Source organism: Chironomus tepperi, unplaced genomic scaffold (genome assembly GCF_022539635.2).
Source record: "Chironomus tepperi strain 1889 unplaced genomic scaffold, CSIRO-AGI_Ctep_v1 contig_95, whole genome shotgun sequence".
NCBI classification, from domain to species: domain Eukaryota; kingdom Metazoa; phylum Arthropoda; class Insecta; order Diptera; family Chironomidae; genus Chironomus; species Chironomus tepperi.
This window is the reverse complement of record NW_027226217.1, coordinates 133,477-147,674: the sequence shown is the minus strand read 5'-3', so window position 1 is coordinate 147,674 and position 14,198 is coordinate 133,477. Positions and strand designations below refer to the sequence as shown.

Below are 14,198 nucleotides of genomic sequence, written 5' to 3'. Positions count from 1 at the left end.
CACTTCTTTTTATTCGTTTGTTAATTTTTATATTCATTTTCAATCAAGTTGATGGGGAAGCGTATTGAATAAGATGAATTAATATTAAAATTTACATAATTTTATGGCAGAGTTGGGAAATGAGGAACTTATTTTACGTTTAATATTGAATACGGTATTTACTTACTTCCTTAACTGGGAACACATGATCCCATTGAACCGCGGGACGACTGTATTTTTTGAGAATTTCTACTAATTCGGTTCTGTTAAATCATCAATTGCACTTCAACTTACACTTTAATATATACAACTAGTGTAAAAACCAGAATTAGCAGAGTATAGACCGAAACGAAAGCTAGAATGACAAATACTCGTGATTATATTCGAAATGATCATGTTCTAAGCAATGGTATGTCACTTGACTTCAGATAATCACTTAATATCAAACAGACAAAATTCAATAGTTGAGGCGCTTCTACTGAAGCCTAGACTCTAGTCTCACAAGATAATAAACTAATTTCAAGAATATAGAATCATAATAATCTATTAAGAGCTATGTTAGCTAATGTTCCATTTCAAGACTGTTCCAAAATAGTAAGAACAATACTAGGTTGATTATTAAATTGTAGTAACTCAAGAGTCTTCAAACATTTCAGGTACTGTTCACTTATTCTGTAGCGCTTCAAGGGGCGGGAGGGGTGTGGCCAAGGAATTCAAGAATTTCAAAGAACAGCTTCCGATTTTTCGAAAAATACCAAAAATTTATGACAATTCTTCCAAATTTGTGAGGAATCGTCGCTTAGGTTTAGGTGGGGATTACAACGGGCTTCAAAAACGTCAATTTCTAAGGTATGTAGTAGCCAAACATTTCCTAAAAATTAAAGTGTTAACTCAACTCAATAAATCCTAATCTCATCCATACCAACTCTGTTTCACCTTAATGAAGTTCAATAAAAATTACTATAAATGCTTTCCATCAATCAAAATGAGATAATTTTTTATTATAATTTAATACAATAAAAGTGAATCACTCAAATTAGCTACAACTGCGTAAAAATGCTAAGCATAATATCCAACAAAAGAATTTAATGAATATTTCATTGCCCTTAAAATTTATAAAATTGGGGATATAAACAATAATGTGAATTATTTAAGCTATTTTTTTTTCGGAGGTATTTTTCAATGAATTTGCATTCGCACCTTTGAACAATTAAAATGGTAATTAAAACATACAGAAACTTTATTGTTCGACCCCGGGCTCGGGCATAGCATTGCGGAAATTAAAAATTACTCATCGTATTGTGTCGCATACAAAATGAATATATTGGGACTGAACAGAGTGTCTATATGAATAAATTAATTCACTAAGAGTCGTCGAGATAAATAATAATTTTATTCAGATAGCCATAATGGAATTTTAATGTCGGTGTAGACACAAAAAAGTATGAAAAATGACAAAAAAGTTGAAGATTTTATCAAAAAAAAAAAAAAAAAAACAAATCGCTCCTGGGTGGGATCGAACCACCAACCTTTCGGTTAACAGCCGAACGCGCTAACCAATTGCGCCACAGAAGCAGATGATTGTTGTGTACGAATTTTGCAAAATACATTTATATACAAACACACTGAACATCTTCATAGAACACACAACTTTTTAGGTCATATTCCATTTGTTATTGTTGCCTACCACAATTATTTATATATTCTGCTGATGCCATTTAAAAACCTTGTACTTATTTTTAACAAACAAAAAAAAAAGTATAAAATTCTGATAATGCTTATGTCATTAAAATCTACAGTTTTCATGCATCTGATGCTCTAAATTTAGATGTTGATAAAATTATGACTAAATTTAGTGCCTGAAAGATATTTTTAAGTGCCAATAAAAAATATGTTTTTCCAGCTATTCACATTGCGTTTTAAAATATATCTGTCAACATTCCAAATTTGTTACATTGATGTGTGATTTTGTATTCAAATCATTCACATTTAAGCCTTACAATTTGACATAACTTGACCCGAACAACACATAGTGTTCCCTAGGGCGATGCTATGTCTTCTAACTGGGATAGAGACCGCTTTTAGGTACCGTAGTAGTATTTTTGAACCATGAAAGCATGTTCTTATGCATGTACGGTACCTAAAGGAGTGTACCTAAAATCATGTACCTAAAAGCGGACTCTTTGCCTGTTAGGGTCGATCCTGAGTCGACAACTTGACATAATGTCTTATTAATAGTCATTAGTTGGCCGTAGGTTTTGTTATTTACTTGACATTGTGTAAAATTGTCCACTTAGAGCCATATTAACGATAAGACACTCAATTGCCCTAACGACTGTCACGATGTCGACTCTAGATTGCAACCCATTTCTACAGTAAAAAATGCAGCACACCGCACTGTGCCGCTCGGATTGTGTTAAAAAATATGTATATTTAAAGCTTATATAGCATGAAAAATTGAGTACATTGTACATTTATACGTTATGATCATTACAAATTATTGTGTATATGTTATGTGCTTCCATTTATAATTACTGAGCCATTCTTTGGTTCATGTTGCTTTTTTTGCTTCTTGGTAATGGCTTGTAATGGCTGAGATTAAAATGTAGTAACAGAGTGTGACTTTTTAAGGTATTTTTAAGGTATTAAGTGAGTATCCTCATTGTCTTTTAGAAAATGGCACCGTGACTAACGTATTCGTTACATTTTTATGATGATAAATGAAGTGTGTCCCTTCATGCCGCACGGGTTACTGTGCTGTGTTGAAATACACTACACTATGTAGAATTTTCACTGCAATCTTCCTTGATTCATCTCCTCCCATTATTGAGACACCAAAATTAATTTAACTAAAGATTCTTTCGCGTCATTTGAGAGAGTTCATGGAACACAGTTGATCTATATGACCAGAGAATTAAGCAAGTATGTAAAGATTCTTTAAAACCTCTGCTTTCTTAAAACTTTTTCAATAATATTCAACAGTGGTGTATGCTTAGTGCCGCAGACAATGATTTTTTAGAAATGCCATGAGCCGTATCCCGTGTGCTTACTTTACTTACTTACTTCGCTGGTCGTACAGATCAATTGTGATCCATGACCTTCCTCAGATGCCGGCTAAAACTAGCTCTATTGTCGGCTGCCGCTTGCCAATTTCCAATATTCTGCGTGTATGGTTTCGGTCGATGCTTACCATCAAGATGTGCCACGAAAAACAAAAGATTCCCCAGCACTGATCTTTAATAATATCCAAGACATCACATTTTGTTAATGTACAAAGGAAGGCACATCAAATTCGATTAACATCCAATGCTCGTCATTGAGAATAAAGATGAGACGAAAAGAGATGTAAAGAAGTCTAAAGTCGATATAGTCGTTTATGGAGGGTAACATATTTATGCAATCAACTCACACAATTTGTTTTCTTTTAAGTTTCTTTGCTTATTTAAGTCGTTTGAATGCAAATTGCGGGGAGTTGAAATTGACTTTTTTTTTTTTATATTTAATGCTACTTATTTGTTGATTCCATCGCTAAAATGAACACACCCGTATTTAAAATAGCAAAAACTGCGTCTTCTTTCGGGTGCCGCATAACCCACAAAATCTGAATTATTTTGTCATTCAGTGTGTAAAAAAAGAAATTTTTCCATTCGAACAAAAAAACAAGCCCCGTTGTCAATATTAATGAGATGTACCGATTGTCAAATAATCAATCATCGGCCGATGTGCATCACCTTATGAATATTTATAAGTGTGAATAATATTTGAACATTCTCATAAGTTGAAAATTTGAAGGAATACAAAAATTATGCAAATTTAATTAGTGATGTATTGAATTAGTGTTGTATTGACTAAGTGAAATAAAGGTAATTGTGATAATGAATGGAATGATGTTAGATGCTGGGTTAGTTGTTGTTGCTGTGTCTTAAATGGTATGAGAATCAGAGATGCATTTAGGAATTTTCATTAGGGGGCTTATGACGAAAAGTGAAAAAACTGAATTTTGACCCTTAATTCCACCTCATTGTTTGAAGCAAATCGAAACAACTGCTTCTTACGCACGTCCCAACTCAATCACTTTAACACCCCTTCCATATTCCCTTAGGAGCGTTCGAAGACCTTTTTAGTGATCAAAACCAACCTCATTAATGGGAAAAATTTTTAAATTTAGTAGAGTTGTATTAAATCTGAAATAACCTCGTAAAAGTTACTTACTTGACACATTCCTGGCCACGATTTTGATGAAGCAATTGATTTAGAACATGAGAGCTTAACCTGCATGTCAAGACACACTTAATTGGCGTAAAATAATTTTAAAATTCCAAAAATAGGTAATTTTCTAGCAATTTCAGTTTTACAAAGCAATAAGAGTATGCAGCTCGTTTTTTGAAGAAATCTACGAGACCTTTTCTAGACATCTCTAAAGAATTTTCTATTACCATGGATACATGATGGCTCATGTGAGTTAGATAGGGTCAATTTGATCCTTAAGGTACATCCTGAATAACTCAAATTGGTTAATCGATCCGGCGTTAGATTACCGTGGCTCTGATTTGATCTATTAGTCTAAATCTGACACAAAATCGGCCTGGTTCAAGATTTTGGATCGATTTAGCGACTTCTTTAGCAACAAAGAACATATTGCTCCTTTCTGCCTCCTATAAGTTCTTTCCTAAACATGTCTGTATAACATTCTGTTGAAATGGCTATTGCACCACTCATAGAACTCAGATAGTGATGTGACACTTGATCGAATTGATTCTATATGACTTCTCTGATTCTTCTAAACATGTCTATAAGACTATCTATTAATATGTCTTGTAAAGAACACAAAAGAGCGTCATGACATCAATTTTTCAAATCCCCATTCTAGTCCATTCTCCAAAAACACATCAATTCCCATTCAAAAACCTCATAATCATCCAAGAGTTCATTACAAGCCTCCTCAAAAAAAAAAAAAACGAAATTTTAATGAGTCATTATTCTTTATTTTGCCATTTCAAGTGTCAAGGTTCTAAAAAAATTTACGTTCTTTTTGCACTCACAATAAGTACCACCATCATTTAAAACATCCAAAAACCACAAGAACATGCTGTCAAATATAGTCAAGAATGTTGAAATGACATTCGTCATCATAAAAGAATTTTCATTTAGTTCTTAAAACCCTCAAAAGACTCTTTTGAAATGAAATATTTAGCATGAATATTTCTAAGCACATCACAGAATATAAAACATGTAAAAAATAAAAAATAAATAAATCATTGAATGGCTGAATGGTTAATTTACTTGTCATTCACCGCACAGTCAACCACAGCCATCCTCTACATCGCATACGCACATGTTATATTCATTTCACGAATTAATGACCCAAAAATGAAACAGACAAATGGGAATAAAAAAGGGAAGCAAGTAACATGAAAATGTTCATCTCATCAAAGCAATTTGCTTAAATCACATTATGAGTGTGGAACCAAAAAGGAATCAGCTTATGTTTCATATCTTTTTATGGTCTATTCTCTCTTTCCCTTTTTTTTTTGACATTAAATTATCTATAGCACAACGGAAATGAGTTATTTCATTCTGACTTTGGTTGTGGCGACTGGCATTTATTTTTTTTTTGTGCTGTTTCATTATGGCACATGAAATAATATTTAATGTGGTGGTGGTGGAAGAAGAAATGAACAGAAAACTCACATGACATTTTGTGTTTTTTTTGTAATTTCTCAACTTGTTTGCAGGAAATTTGTAGTAAAACGATAGTTGAGATTATACTTATGGAAATGACATTTTAAGAGGTGATTTGGACTATTTTAGATAATTTTTTGGGATATCTGGAATATTAATGCAGTTATGACTCAAAATATATTGAAAAGAACTGTTGATTAAGGCAAGAATACACTTACTTACTTCACTTGTCGTACAGATCAATTGTGATCCATGATCTTTCTTAGGCGTCATCTGAAACTGATTTTGTCGCTGACGTTCGCCTGCAAAATGCAATATTATATTTATCGCTTTTCTTCCATGAGTTCTAGTGCTTGAATGTTACATTTGATATTGGCAATCGGCAACAAGCGGTAATTAACACATTCAGACAGCCTTCATCACTATCTAAGTGAAGTCATGGATCACAATTGATCTGTACGGATAATATGGAGCAGCAGCGAGCTAGGACAATTTGCTTCAGAGCTCGAAGTCGAGTCGAGTCAACTCCAACCATATCGACTTGGAGCTCTGATTTGGTTATTCAATTCAGAATTCGGTATAAGGCTGGCATAAGAAATGTTCGCAAAATAAGCATATCATCAAGTTTGAGTATAAAATAAAGGAGTATGAGTGCTTTTATTACAGAAATTTCTTGTATAAATTAATAAATAAATTCATTACAGTATTTTTTAACTAATCTCATTCATCTAAAATATAACCTGACTCAATAGGCCTCTTAATTTTAGAGTTTGAATTCAACTAGAACTTTGTATTGAATTGATTTGATCTTCCCTAACAGGCAGAGCTCAAAGCCGACTTTGATGATTTTTTAAGAAGTCGACTTCGTATAAAAATCGAGTCGACTTCAAGCTCTGCTAACAACTCAGGAACACGCTCTCAGTTAAGCATGCTCATAAGCATTGTTTTTAGTTTACTAAGCTCTTGAGAGCATGCTCATTGCCTGCTAAGGTTCCATCCAAAATCCGAGCTAAATTCTAACTCTACTTACATATTTCTGCTATCTTAAACGAAACCTAGATTCTAAGCTAAGAACAATTCCTCTATGGGAACCTTGTTGAATACTGCTTTCACTGCCTTTTCGAAAAACTTCGTCCATTCCTCGCTGATGACGGATATTAAACTTCTTTTGATAATTGCGTCGAAGCTAGCATTCAGGAAGACGTTTGTAAAATAACCTTGGTCGGGAACATCAATTTCACCACTGAAAGTAAAGATAATTGAAAAATAGGATCAGGGATTGAGAATCGATCAAAAATCACTGTAATCTTTGCTTTTTCAACTCAAAAAGAAAGAGGTAAAAATCTCAGTTGGCATTTTCAAAATTTTCATAATTTTGAATTGCAAATTTTTCAAAAATTAAAAATTTGTGTAAAGTCGAGTTCAGTCACAAAATTTGTGATTTAAAAGCAACACTCAAGTAGAAGTAAATTGAATCTTACCCAGATATGTCAAACGTCAACTTGGAGTTCAAAACTTTGAAGTATTCTTTGCCATTCTTTTGATAACGCTCCAATTTCATCTTGTAAGTTCCAACAAAGTTATCTAAATTTGAAAAGAATTTTCAAACAGTTCATGTTCTAGTAATTTAGTTAGTTTTCAGATTTTTAGTGGGAATGTCTATCAACCGACATATCGATGTTGGTTGGAATTCACCGTACAGTAAAGATTTTTGAGACCAAGACCACGACTTTCTGTTCTATGTCTCGATTTCAGTCAAAATATCGGTTCTGCTTAACATCTCTGTCTGAGTCACGGTCTCGGTCTCGATTACAATTCCGAAATTTCGAAAATCCGAAATCAAACTTCGGGAAACTCTACAAGAAAGTAGTTAGGATCTTAATTTTAGGACATTTTAACAAATTTCCTGGAAAATTTTTAAGAATTTTAACAAAATGCCGTTGCTTTAAGTCAGTGCTGATCATTGGAATCTAAAATCTCAATTTAGAAGCCATTTACCACGAAACCGTTGTACTCTGCACTATACTTACTAAACGACACCTTAAAACTTCCTTTTCCATTGATCGACAGTCCTAAAACATTCGCCACTGATGAATATAATCCACTAAAGTTCAACTTTGGTGCTTTCAACACAATCTCCGGCTTATTGACATCAAATCCTGTAACTTTTTCAAATTTTCCTTTTGAAAATCCATAAATACTTGTATTATTTCCAACAGCATTGATAACAACAATTCCTGCATCTTGAACAATTTTTACATAATCCACATAAAATGGGTCAAGTGGTGCAAGATTCAGTTCCTTAATTCCTAAAAATGACACATTCTCAATGACAATTTATGATAAGATACTCAAAATTCACCTCCATAATGTTTCCACAGCACTTTATTTGATGATTTAAGTAAGCACTTATCATCATTAATTCTGCACTTTTCAATGTCATTGGCTATAAAGTAAAATATACATGATTATTATCATGATTATGTGATCTAACCAAACACTCACGTAATGTCAATATTTTATCACAAATTGTAAGAATCACGAGAATAACAGCGTATCTAGACATCGTACCTAGCACAAAAAAATGTATATCCAACAGCTGGTCAAATGAGTCTCAAATGAGATAATTTTTGCAAAGTTTTGAGGTTTTATACTATCCATGTACTGTATAAGAGCCTCTATCTAATTGTCAATCTTTAATTTCGTCATTTTTACCAGGCTTTATTTTATTTGGTGCTTCTTTATAGACTTTTTTAGCCCGAACAATAGGTATGACCATTAATTGCTTAACACTTGACGTCAAAATATTATTTGAGAAAAAAAATATTAAAACAACAAAACGAGAACATAGTCCAGACATATTCAATCAGAGCTACGCGCAGAAGGGTCGTCTAAGAATGACGTCTAATGGATATAGAATAGATGAGAGTTTCAGCTACGGGCAGTGGTGTATTCATGGTCAAATTACTACAGATTCATGCTATTTTGGATGACTTCTTCGAGTCCTTACCACCCTACTTGAATGTTTGGATCTGGAGCCAATTCATCTGGTGATGATATGGTAATGTACGGTATAGGTTCACCACTAGTACTTTTCAATGGTACACATGGTATGGCACATAATGGTTTAATGTGTACTAATGATGCATCGGTGGTACGATAAAGTGGTACAATCAGTATTGGTGTATCGTAGTGCACCTGTACCGTACCAGTGGTGAACCAATACCGAACCTTCGTCCTACTATACAGTCCTACTATACACTTTGGATTAATATGTTGATTAATTCTTATGATCTGAAGACACTGCGATTAACAATCTGTTGTCACACGCTTTAGACCTCGAAAATTAGATAAGATCAGGATTGAACCCAGGATCTATGTCTTGTAACCAATGTTCTAACATTTAGACCGTTTCACCGCTCTTTTGGTACTCCATTGGTGTATCATTAGTATGGGACAAAAATACCACTTTGTCATACCAGATGACCCGTTGCATTGTACCAATAGTGTACCTAAATCCCTATCTACCGAAGGAATAATCAACCCCTGACAAAAGTCCATGTTATCTTACTTAACCAACCCCTTGACTCAACCTGAAATTCAATTCTACAACCACTAAATTGCCATATTATGCTCAAAATATCATACCAAAAAAAGAACCAAGAAGTTTAATTTTTCCACAAACCTCATTTATGCACAAACCCTAAGTCAATAAATTTTGTAGTTGACAATTTTTATTTTTTAACTTTTACGATCTGATGTCAAGGCACTAAGGATTGTTTCTGCAAAATTTTCAACATAAAATGTAAATTTTTTTTACTCTCTACAATCGCGAGATTTATGGACGAAATGGCAATGAGTCTCTTGTCATGAGAACTTTTTTTTTGTGTGTTGAGGACGGTCAAGATTTACTTTATTATTATTAGACATTCAGCTGATTAAACAATATAATTTATACATTGATGTAATCTCTTGATCTTACTCAGTATAAAGTGTTTAATAAGACCAAGTTGAAGTACATACATCATTTTTGGTGTTTGCATGAATGACTTGCAAATGACAGCAAGCGGAATATGAAAATTGTTCTTAGAAGTAGAATTAAGTTAGGTAATTGCCGTAGCTAATTAAAGATGATTGATTTAATTATGAGATTTGAAGCTATTTTTGAGGTGTCATTTTTGATGGTTTAAGAAGCTAGTCCAAAAACAGCTGTAAATTGTAGTTAGAATTTTTCAAAGAGCACCTCGAAGGGCACAGCATGCACACAAGGGCATGGCTTATTATGACAAAATATATGGCATGTCATGAATATCCCTAACAGACAAAGAGCATGCTTTAACGGTACAAAAAGGCCAGAACGGTACCTGAAAGCGGTATATTTGCCTGTTAGGGTGTGGCATGTGTTGTTTGGGCTTAGAATAGGAGTTTGTTGATATAAATCCAGACTGGGTCCAGACCTATAAACCCTTCGATCATTTAACCAGCTTTAATACTGTTTTACCTCTCCGTGGTGCATTCCTGGCTATCCCCAACCGCTTAGACGGTACAATACTAACGGAGCAAGTCAAGTTTGAGTTTGAGACCTGGCGAACATACCCTTGTTAAACACATTAATGCTGTAAATCTACATAAAATCCCAAAAAAATTCAAACAATTCTTATATCGAACCAAAAACAAATCCTGAATAGGAACTTTATTAAAAACATCATTAAATCTCTTCTCATAAAGTTTACTCCATACATCGCCAATATAAGATTTCATGCTACTTTTGAGGACAACATCAAAGCTTGTATTTAAAATCCAATTTACAGCTCGTCCGACTTCTGGAAGATCTAGGTCGCCTCTGTGAAATAAATGGTTATTAGGTCAGGGTCAGACACTCCAAAAGTCCAAAATTTCAGTAAGTACAGTAAGTACAGTAAGTACAGTAAGTACAGTAAGTACAGTAAGTACAGTAAGTACAGTAAGTGCAGTAAGTACAGTAAGTGCAGTAAGTACAGAAAGTAAAGTAAGTACAGTAAGTACAGTAAGTACAGTAAGTACAGTAAGTACAGTAAGTACAGTAAGTACAGTAAGTACAGTAAGTACAGTAAGTACAGTAAGTACAGTAATTACAGTAAGTACAGCAAATACAGTAAGTAAGTACAGTAAGTACAGTAAGTACAGTAAGTACAGTAAGTACAGTAAGTACAGTAAGTACAGTAAGTACAGTAAGTACAGTAAGTACAGTAAGTACAGTAAGTACAGTAAGTACAGTAAGTACAGTAAGTACAGTAAGTACAGTAAGTACAGTAAGGACAGTAAGTACAGTAAGTACAGTAAGTACAGTAAGTACAGTAAGTACAGTAAGTACAGTAAGTACAGTAAGTACAGTAAGTACAGTAAGTATAGTAAGTACAGTAATGTGCATGCTGTTTGCCTGAGGATCGGATTCTCTCGATTCTTCCAAGATACTTACGTTCTGACAGTCGACGAAATGTCAGTATCAACAGCTCTAAAGTATTCCTTCCCATTCCTAGTGTAACGTTCAAGCTTAATCTTCAATCTTATCAAAAAGTCATCTAAAGTCAAGCAAAAATTAATTAATTTCCCAAAAATTTCAAAACAAGCATCAATCCTTACAAAAATTCACAGTGAATGGCCCTGTACCCTGCAGTGGAATACTCAAAAGTTCACCTCTTCCCTTATAAAATCCAGTAAATTTTATTACTGGAACTTTAAAGTGAAGTTCTATAAGATTTTTGTCAATTCCTGAAAATTTTATGATTGTTGCTGCTGAATATCCATGTGCCTTAACATTGTACATATATCCTCGAGCTTTAATGACTCCATAATCATGTGTCAAATCTACTTTGTCGACTACGAATGGATCGAGAGATGGAAGATCGATTTCGGTGATTCCTGAAATTGATGGGAGGGAGTTGTAGTGGAATTTTAGTAAGGATAATGCTTGTGCCTTAATTTACCTCCATAATACTTCCTTAGAACTTTATTCGATGATCTAATTAAGCATTGTTCATCATTTATTCTGCATTTTTCAATGTCGTTGGCTGTAAAAAGGTTAAATTAGGATCTGAGCTAGCCTGAGTTGACAATTTGGCTCAATATCCTGTTAAAAGCCACACCTATGGTCATCTAATGCCTGGAACGTTCCAAAAATCATGTCATTAGGCAACCGTAGGTCTAGCTTTTACCTAGGCACTATGTCAAGATCACTCGACTCAACCTATCGACCTGCTAAGGACAATATACTTAAAACTCACGTAATCCATACAATTCATCACAAAATAAGATAAATATAGCAACCTGCAACAATTTTATCATCTCAAAAAGGCACTTGTAGCTTTTAGAAACGTCAGTTTTATACTGAAATAATATTTGAGAATCAAGTTGTGTTTTTTAATATTTCCCATTAATAAATAATTTATTTTTTAATAATAATCTGCTTAAGTTTTGACATTTTTGAGAAATGCCACTGATTTGACCAAAAGAACACGTTAAAGGAATCTGCTTAATTCTTTTATTATTTACCAAAACTAGTTTGGGGTCGTTCACTTATTACGTGCTGATGTAGTGTGGGATCTGTTTTTTAATGGTGTATGCCTTCTGGATCGTAGATCATAGGTCAGCATATTTCTTTAGAATCTCATTTTATGACTTAATGAGGCATTCCTCATAATTCATTTTAGACTTTTCAATATAATCAGCTACAAATTCTTAAATTTAATTTGTAAGCTAATTATTAGAAAATTTGGGACTCGTCTTCAACTGCTGGTCTCTGACCTACAACATACAGCCGAAAACTGCAGATCTTTGCATATAAAATGCAGGAAATGCAGATCAGCTTCTTGTAATTTTCAATACATTTGTGTCAATTTTTCTGATTATTTTTACCAGATATTCTTTATTTAAATATTCGATACTACATTAACTACATATATCTACATACCGCAGACCTATCTACAGAATGTATTACCTGCATCCAAAAATTCATACCTTAAATTCCCCGAGTTTACGAAAATACGTAAGTACCTCTAACGAACAAAGAGCATGCTCACATTAATGAGTATATTCAATGCATACTTTTCGCAAACAAATAAGCATGCTCACAAAAGTGAGTATACTCAAAGTATGCTCTTTGTCTGTTAGGGAACTAGTCATCAACTGGCCAATAACTAGCCATCAACCAGTTTTAACTTATTTTTGTCTACTCAGGTTCACACTCATTTATTGAAACCATTTAAATTTGGTTCAAAAACAGCTCCTCAATTGGTACTTTTGTCAGCACTCTGTTGATGGCCTTCTCATAATGAACCGTCCACAAGTCACCAACATATGATTTTAAAGTGCTTTTGATGACAAGATCAAAACTTGCATTAACAAGCCAAAGTAATGATCGGGGTGCGCCATCCGCATCTATATCACCTCTGTATGAAAATTTGGGATATTTATTAGTTATTATTAAGGGATATTAAACTACTCCTGAACAGCACAAGCTAGTCAATCAACCAAAAATTCGGCTCTAGTCTTGCGTGATTCTGACTGGGTCCCTGATTATGATGGAATAACTGACTTGTGCTATTCGGAACTTACGTTCTGAGTGTTGACGAGATTTCATATCCATTGGTCCTGAAATATGTTTTGCCATTTCTTGTATATCTTTCAAGTTTTATTTTCAATTTGCCGGCAAAGTCATCTGTTCAAATTTTGAAAGGGTCAGAGTTCAAAGTCGACTCTAATTTTGGTTCAAGTCGACTCGACTCTTTATCAAATTCTAGTCGACTCCAAGCTCTATTAGGGACTCCCTTAAAACTTAATAAATAACTTTAAATCAAAACTTACAAAAATTCATCAAAAATTTGCCTTCCGACACTATTGGAAAGCCCAAAACCTCTGAAGTAGCTTTATAAAATCCACCAAATGTAAATCTTGGAGTTTTAAAATCAATTTCTAGAAGATTTTTGTCAAATCCGGAAATCCTTTCTATTGTTGTGGTCGCAAATCCATGCAAATTTATATTATAAACAATTCCTTTAGTTTTAATTGCACCAATGTTATGGTTTAGCTTAATTTTGTCGACCATAAACGGTTCGAGGGGAACTAAATCAATTTCTGTGATTCCTGTGGATTATTTGAAGATTTTTATGAGTTTTTAGAATTTTTAAAAGTCAGTTAAAGTCACCTCCGTAATATTTCCTTAAAACCTTATTTGATGACCTCAATAAGCACTTTTCATCATTAATTCTGCACTTTTCAATGTCATTTGCTGGAATGAAGACAATAAAGTCAACAATAAGTGATTAAAATAACTTCAATATGCTCACGCAATGTAAATATTTTATCAGCCACAACAATAATAACAATAAACTGATATATTTTATCCATCTTTTCCAAAAACACTTGTAAGCTATAAAGCCAGTCACTCACGAATGAGAAGAATATTGCAAATATCTAGCTTGCAATAATCTCTTGAGGAATACCAATGGCATTTTGACATGTTACAGTGTAACTGATTTTAATTTTAAAACATTTAATTT

General features: G+C 33.6%; 3 protein-coding genes and 1 non-coding gene across 4 annotated transcripts; all 4 read right to left on the bottom strand.

Moving 5' to 3' along the window:
- Nucleotides 1-1,480: 1,480 nt before the first annotated feature.
- On the bottom strand, nucleotides 1,481-1,554 carry TRNAN-GUU (transfer RNA asparagine (anticodon GUU)). Its single transcript has one exon. It is a non-coding gene; the product is annotated as a tRNA-Asn (tRNA).
- A 4,755-nt stretch (nucleotides 1,555-6,309) lies between these two features.
- Nucleotides 6,310-8,306, bottom strand: LOC139087077 (circadian clock-controlled protein daywake-like). Its single transcript, XM_070635773.1, has 5 exons — nucleotides 8,167-8,306; nucleotides 8,024-8,107; nucleotides 7,692-7,970; nucleotides 7,143-7,245; nucleotides 6,310-6,904 (listed from the first exon to the last, which is right to left on the bottom strand). Exons 1-5 carry the CDS (start codon nucleotides 8,225-8,227, stop codon nucleotides 6,724-6,726), a joined length of 708 nt encoding a protein of 235 aa, XP_070491874.1. The 5' UTR covers nucleotides 8,228-8,306; the 3' UTR covers nucleotides 6,310-6,723.
- A 1,887-nt stretch (nucleotides 8,307-10,193) lies between these two features.
- Nucleotides 10,194-12,010, bottom strand: LOC139087078 (circadian clock-controlled protein daywake-like). The gene is made up of 5 exons (XM_070635774.1): nucleotides 11,925-12,010; nucleotides 11,628-11,711; nucleotides 11,284-11,562; nucleotides 11,120-11,222; nucleotides 10,194-10,504 (listed from the first exon to the last, which is right to left on the bottom strand). Exons 1-5 carry the CDS (start codon nucleotides 11,983-11,985, stop codon nucleotides 10,213-10,215), a joined length of 819 nt encoding a protein of 272 aa, XP_070491875.1. The 5' UTR covers nucleotides 11,986-12,010; the 3' UTR covers nucleotides 10,194-10,212.
- Nucleotides 12,011-12,818: 808 nt separating this feature from the next.
- On the bottom strand, nucleotides 12,819-14,050 carry LOC139087079 (circadian clock-controlled protein daywake-like). Its single transcript, XM_070635775.1, has 5 exons — nucleotides 13,986-14,050; nucleotides 13,844-13,927; nucleotides 13,504-13,782; nucleotides 13,255-13,357; nucleotides 12,819-13,088 (listed from the first exon to the last, which is right to left on the bottom strand). Exons 1-5 carry the CDS (start codon nucleotides 14,044-14,046, stop codon nucleotides 12,902-12,904), a joined length of 714 nt encoding a protein of 237 aa, XP_070491876.1. The 5' UTR covers nucleotides 14,047-14,050; the 3' UTR covers nucleotides 12,819-12,901.
- Nucleotides 14,051-14,198: the final 148 nt, after the last annotated feature.

Bases quoted from the DNA above. Each gene is read 5' to 3' on its own strand.
- LOC139087077 (XM_070635773.1), bottom strand. From the start codon at position 8,227: ATGTCTAGATACGCTGTTATTCTCGTGATTCTTACAATTTGTGATAAA. The intron at 7,971-8,023 runs GTGAATTTTGAG...TGTCATTTTTAG, and splicing joins GCTGTGGAAACATTATGGAG to GAATTAAGGAACTGAATCTT. The intron at 6,905-7,142 runs GTAAGATTCAAT...CTTTACTTTCAG, and splicing joins TTGACGTTTGACATATCTGG to TGGTGAAATTGATGTTCCCG.
- LOC139087078 (XM_070635774.1), bottom strand. From the start codon at position 11,985: ATGATAAAATTGTTGCAGGTTGCTATATTTATCTTATTTTGTGATGAA. The intron at 11,223-11,283 runs GTAAGGATTGAT...GCTTGACTTTAG, and splicing joins GCCATTCACTGTGAATTTTT to ATGACTTTTTGATAAGATTG. The intron at 10,505-11,119 runs GTAAGTATCTTG...TTTATTTCACAG, and splicing joins ATTTCGTCGACTGTCAGAAC to AGGCGACCTAGATCTTCCAG.
- LOC139087079 (XM_070635775.1), bottom strand. From the start codon at position 14,046: ATGGATAAAATATATCAGTTTATTGTTATTATTGTTGTGGCTGATAAA. The intron at 13,928-13,985 runs GTGAGCATATTG...TCTTCATTCCAG, and splicing joins TGATAAAATATTTACATTGC to CAAATGACATTGAAAAGTGC. The intron at 13,358-13,503 runs GTAAGTTTTGAT...AAATTTGAACAG, and splicing joins CAAATTTTTGATGAATTTTT to ATGACTTTGCCGGCAAATTG.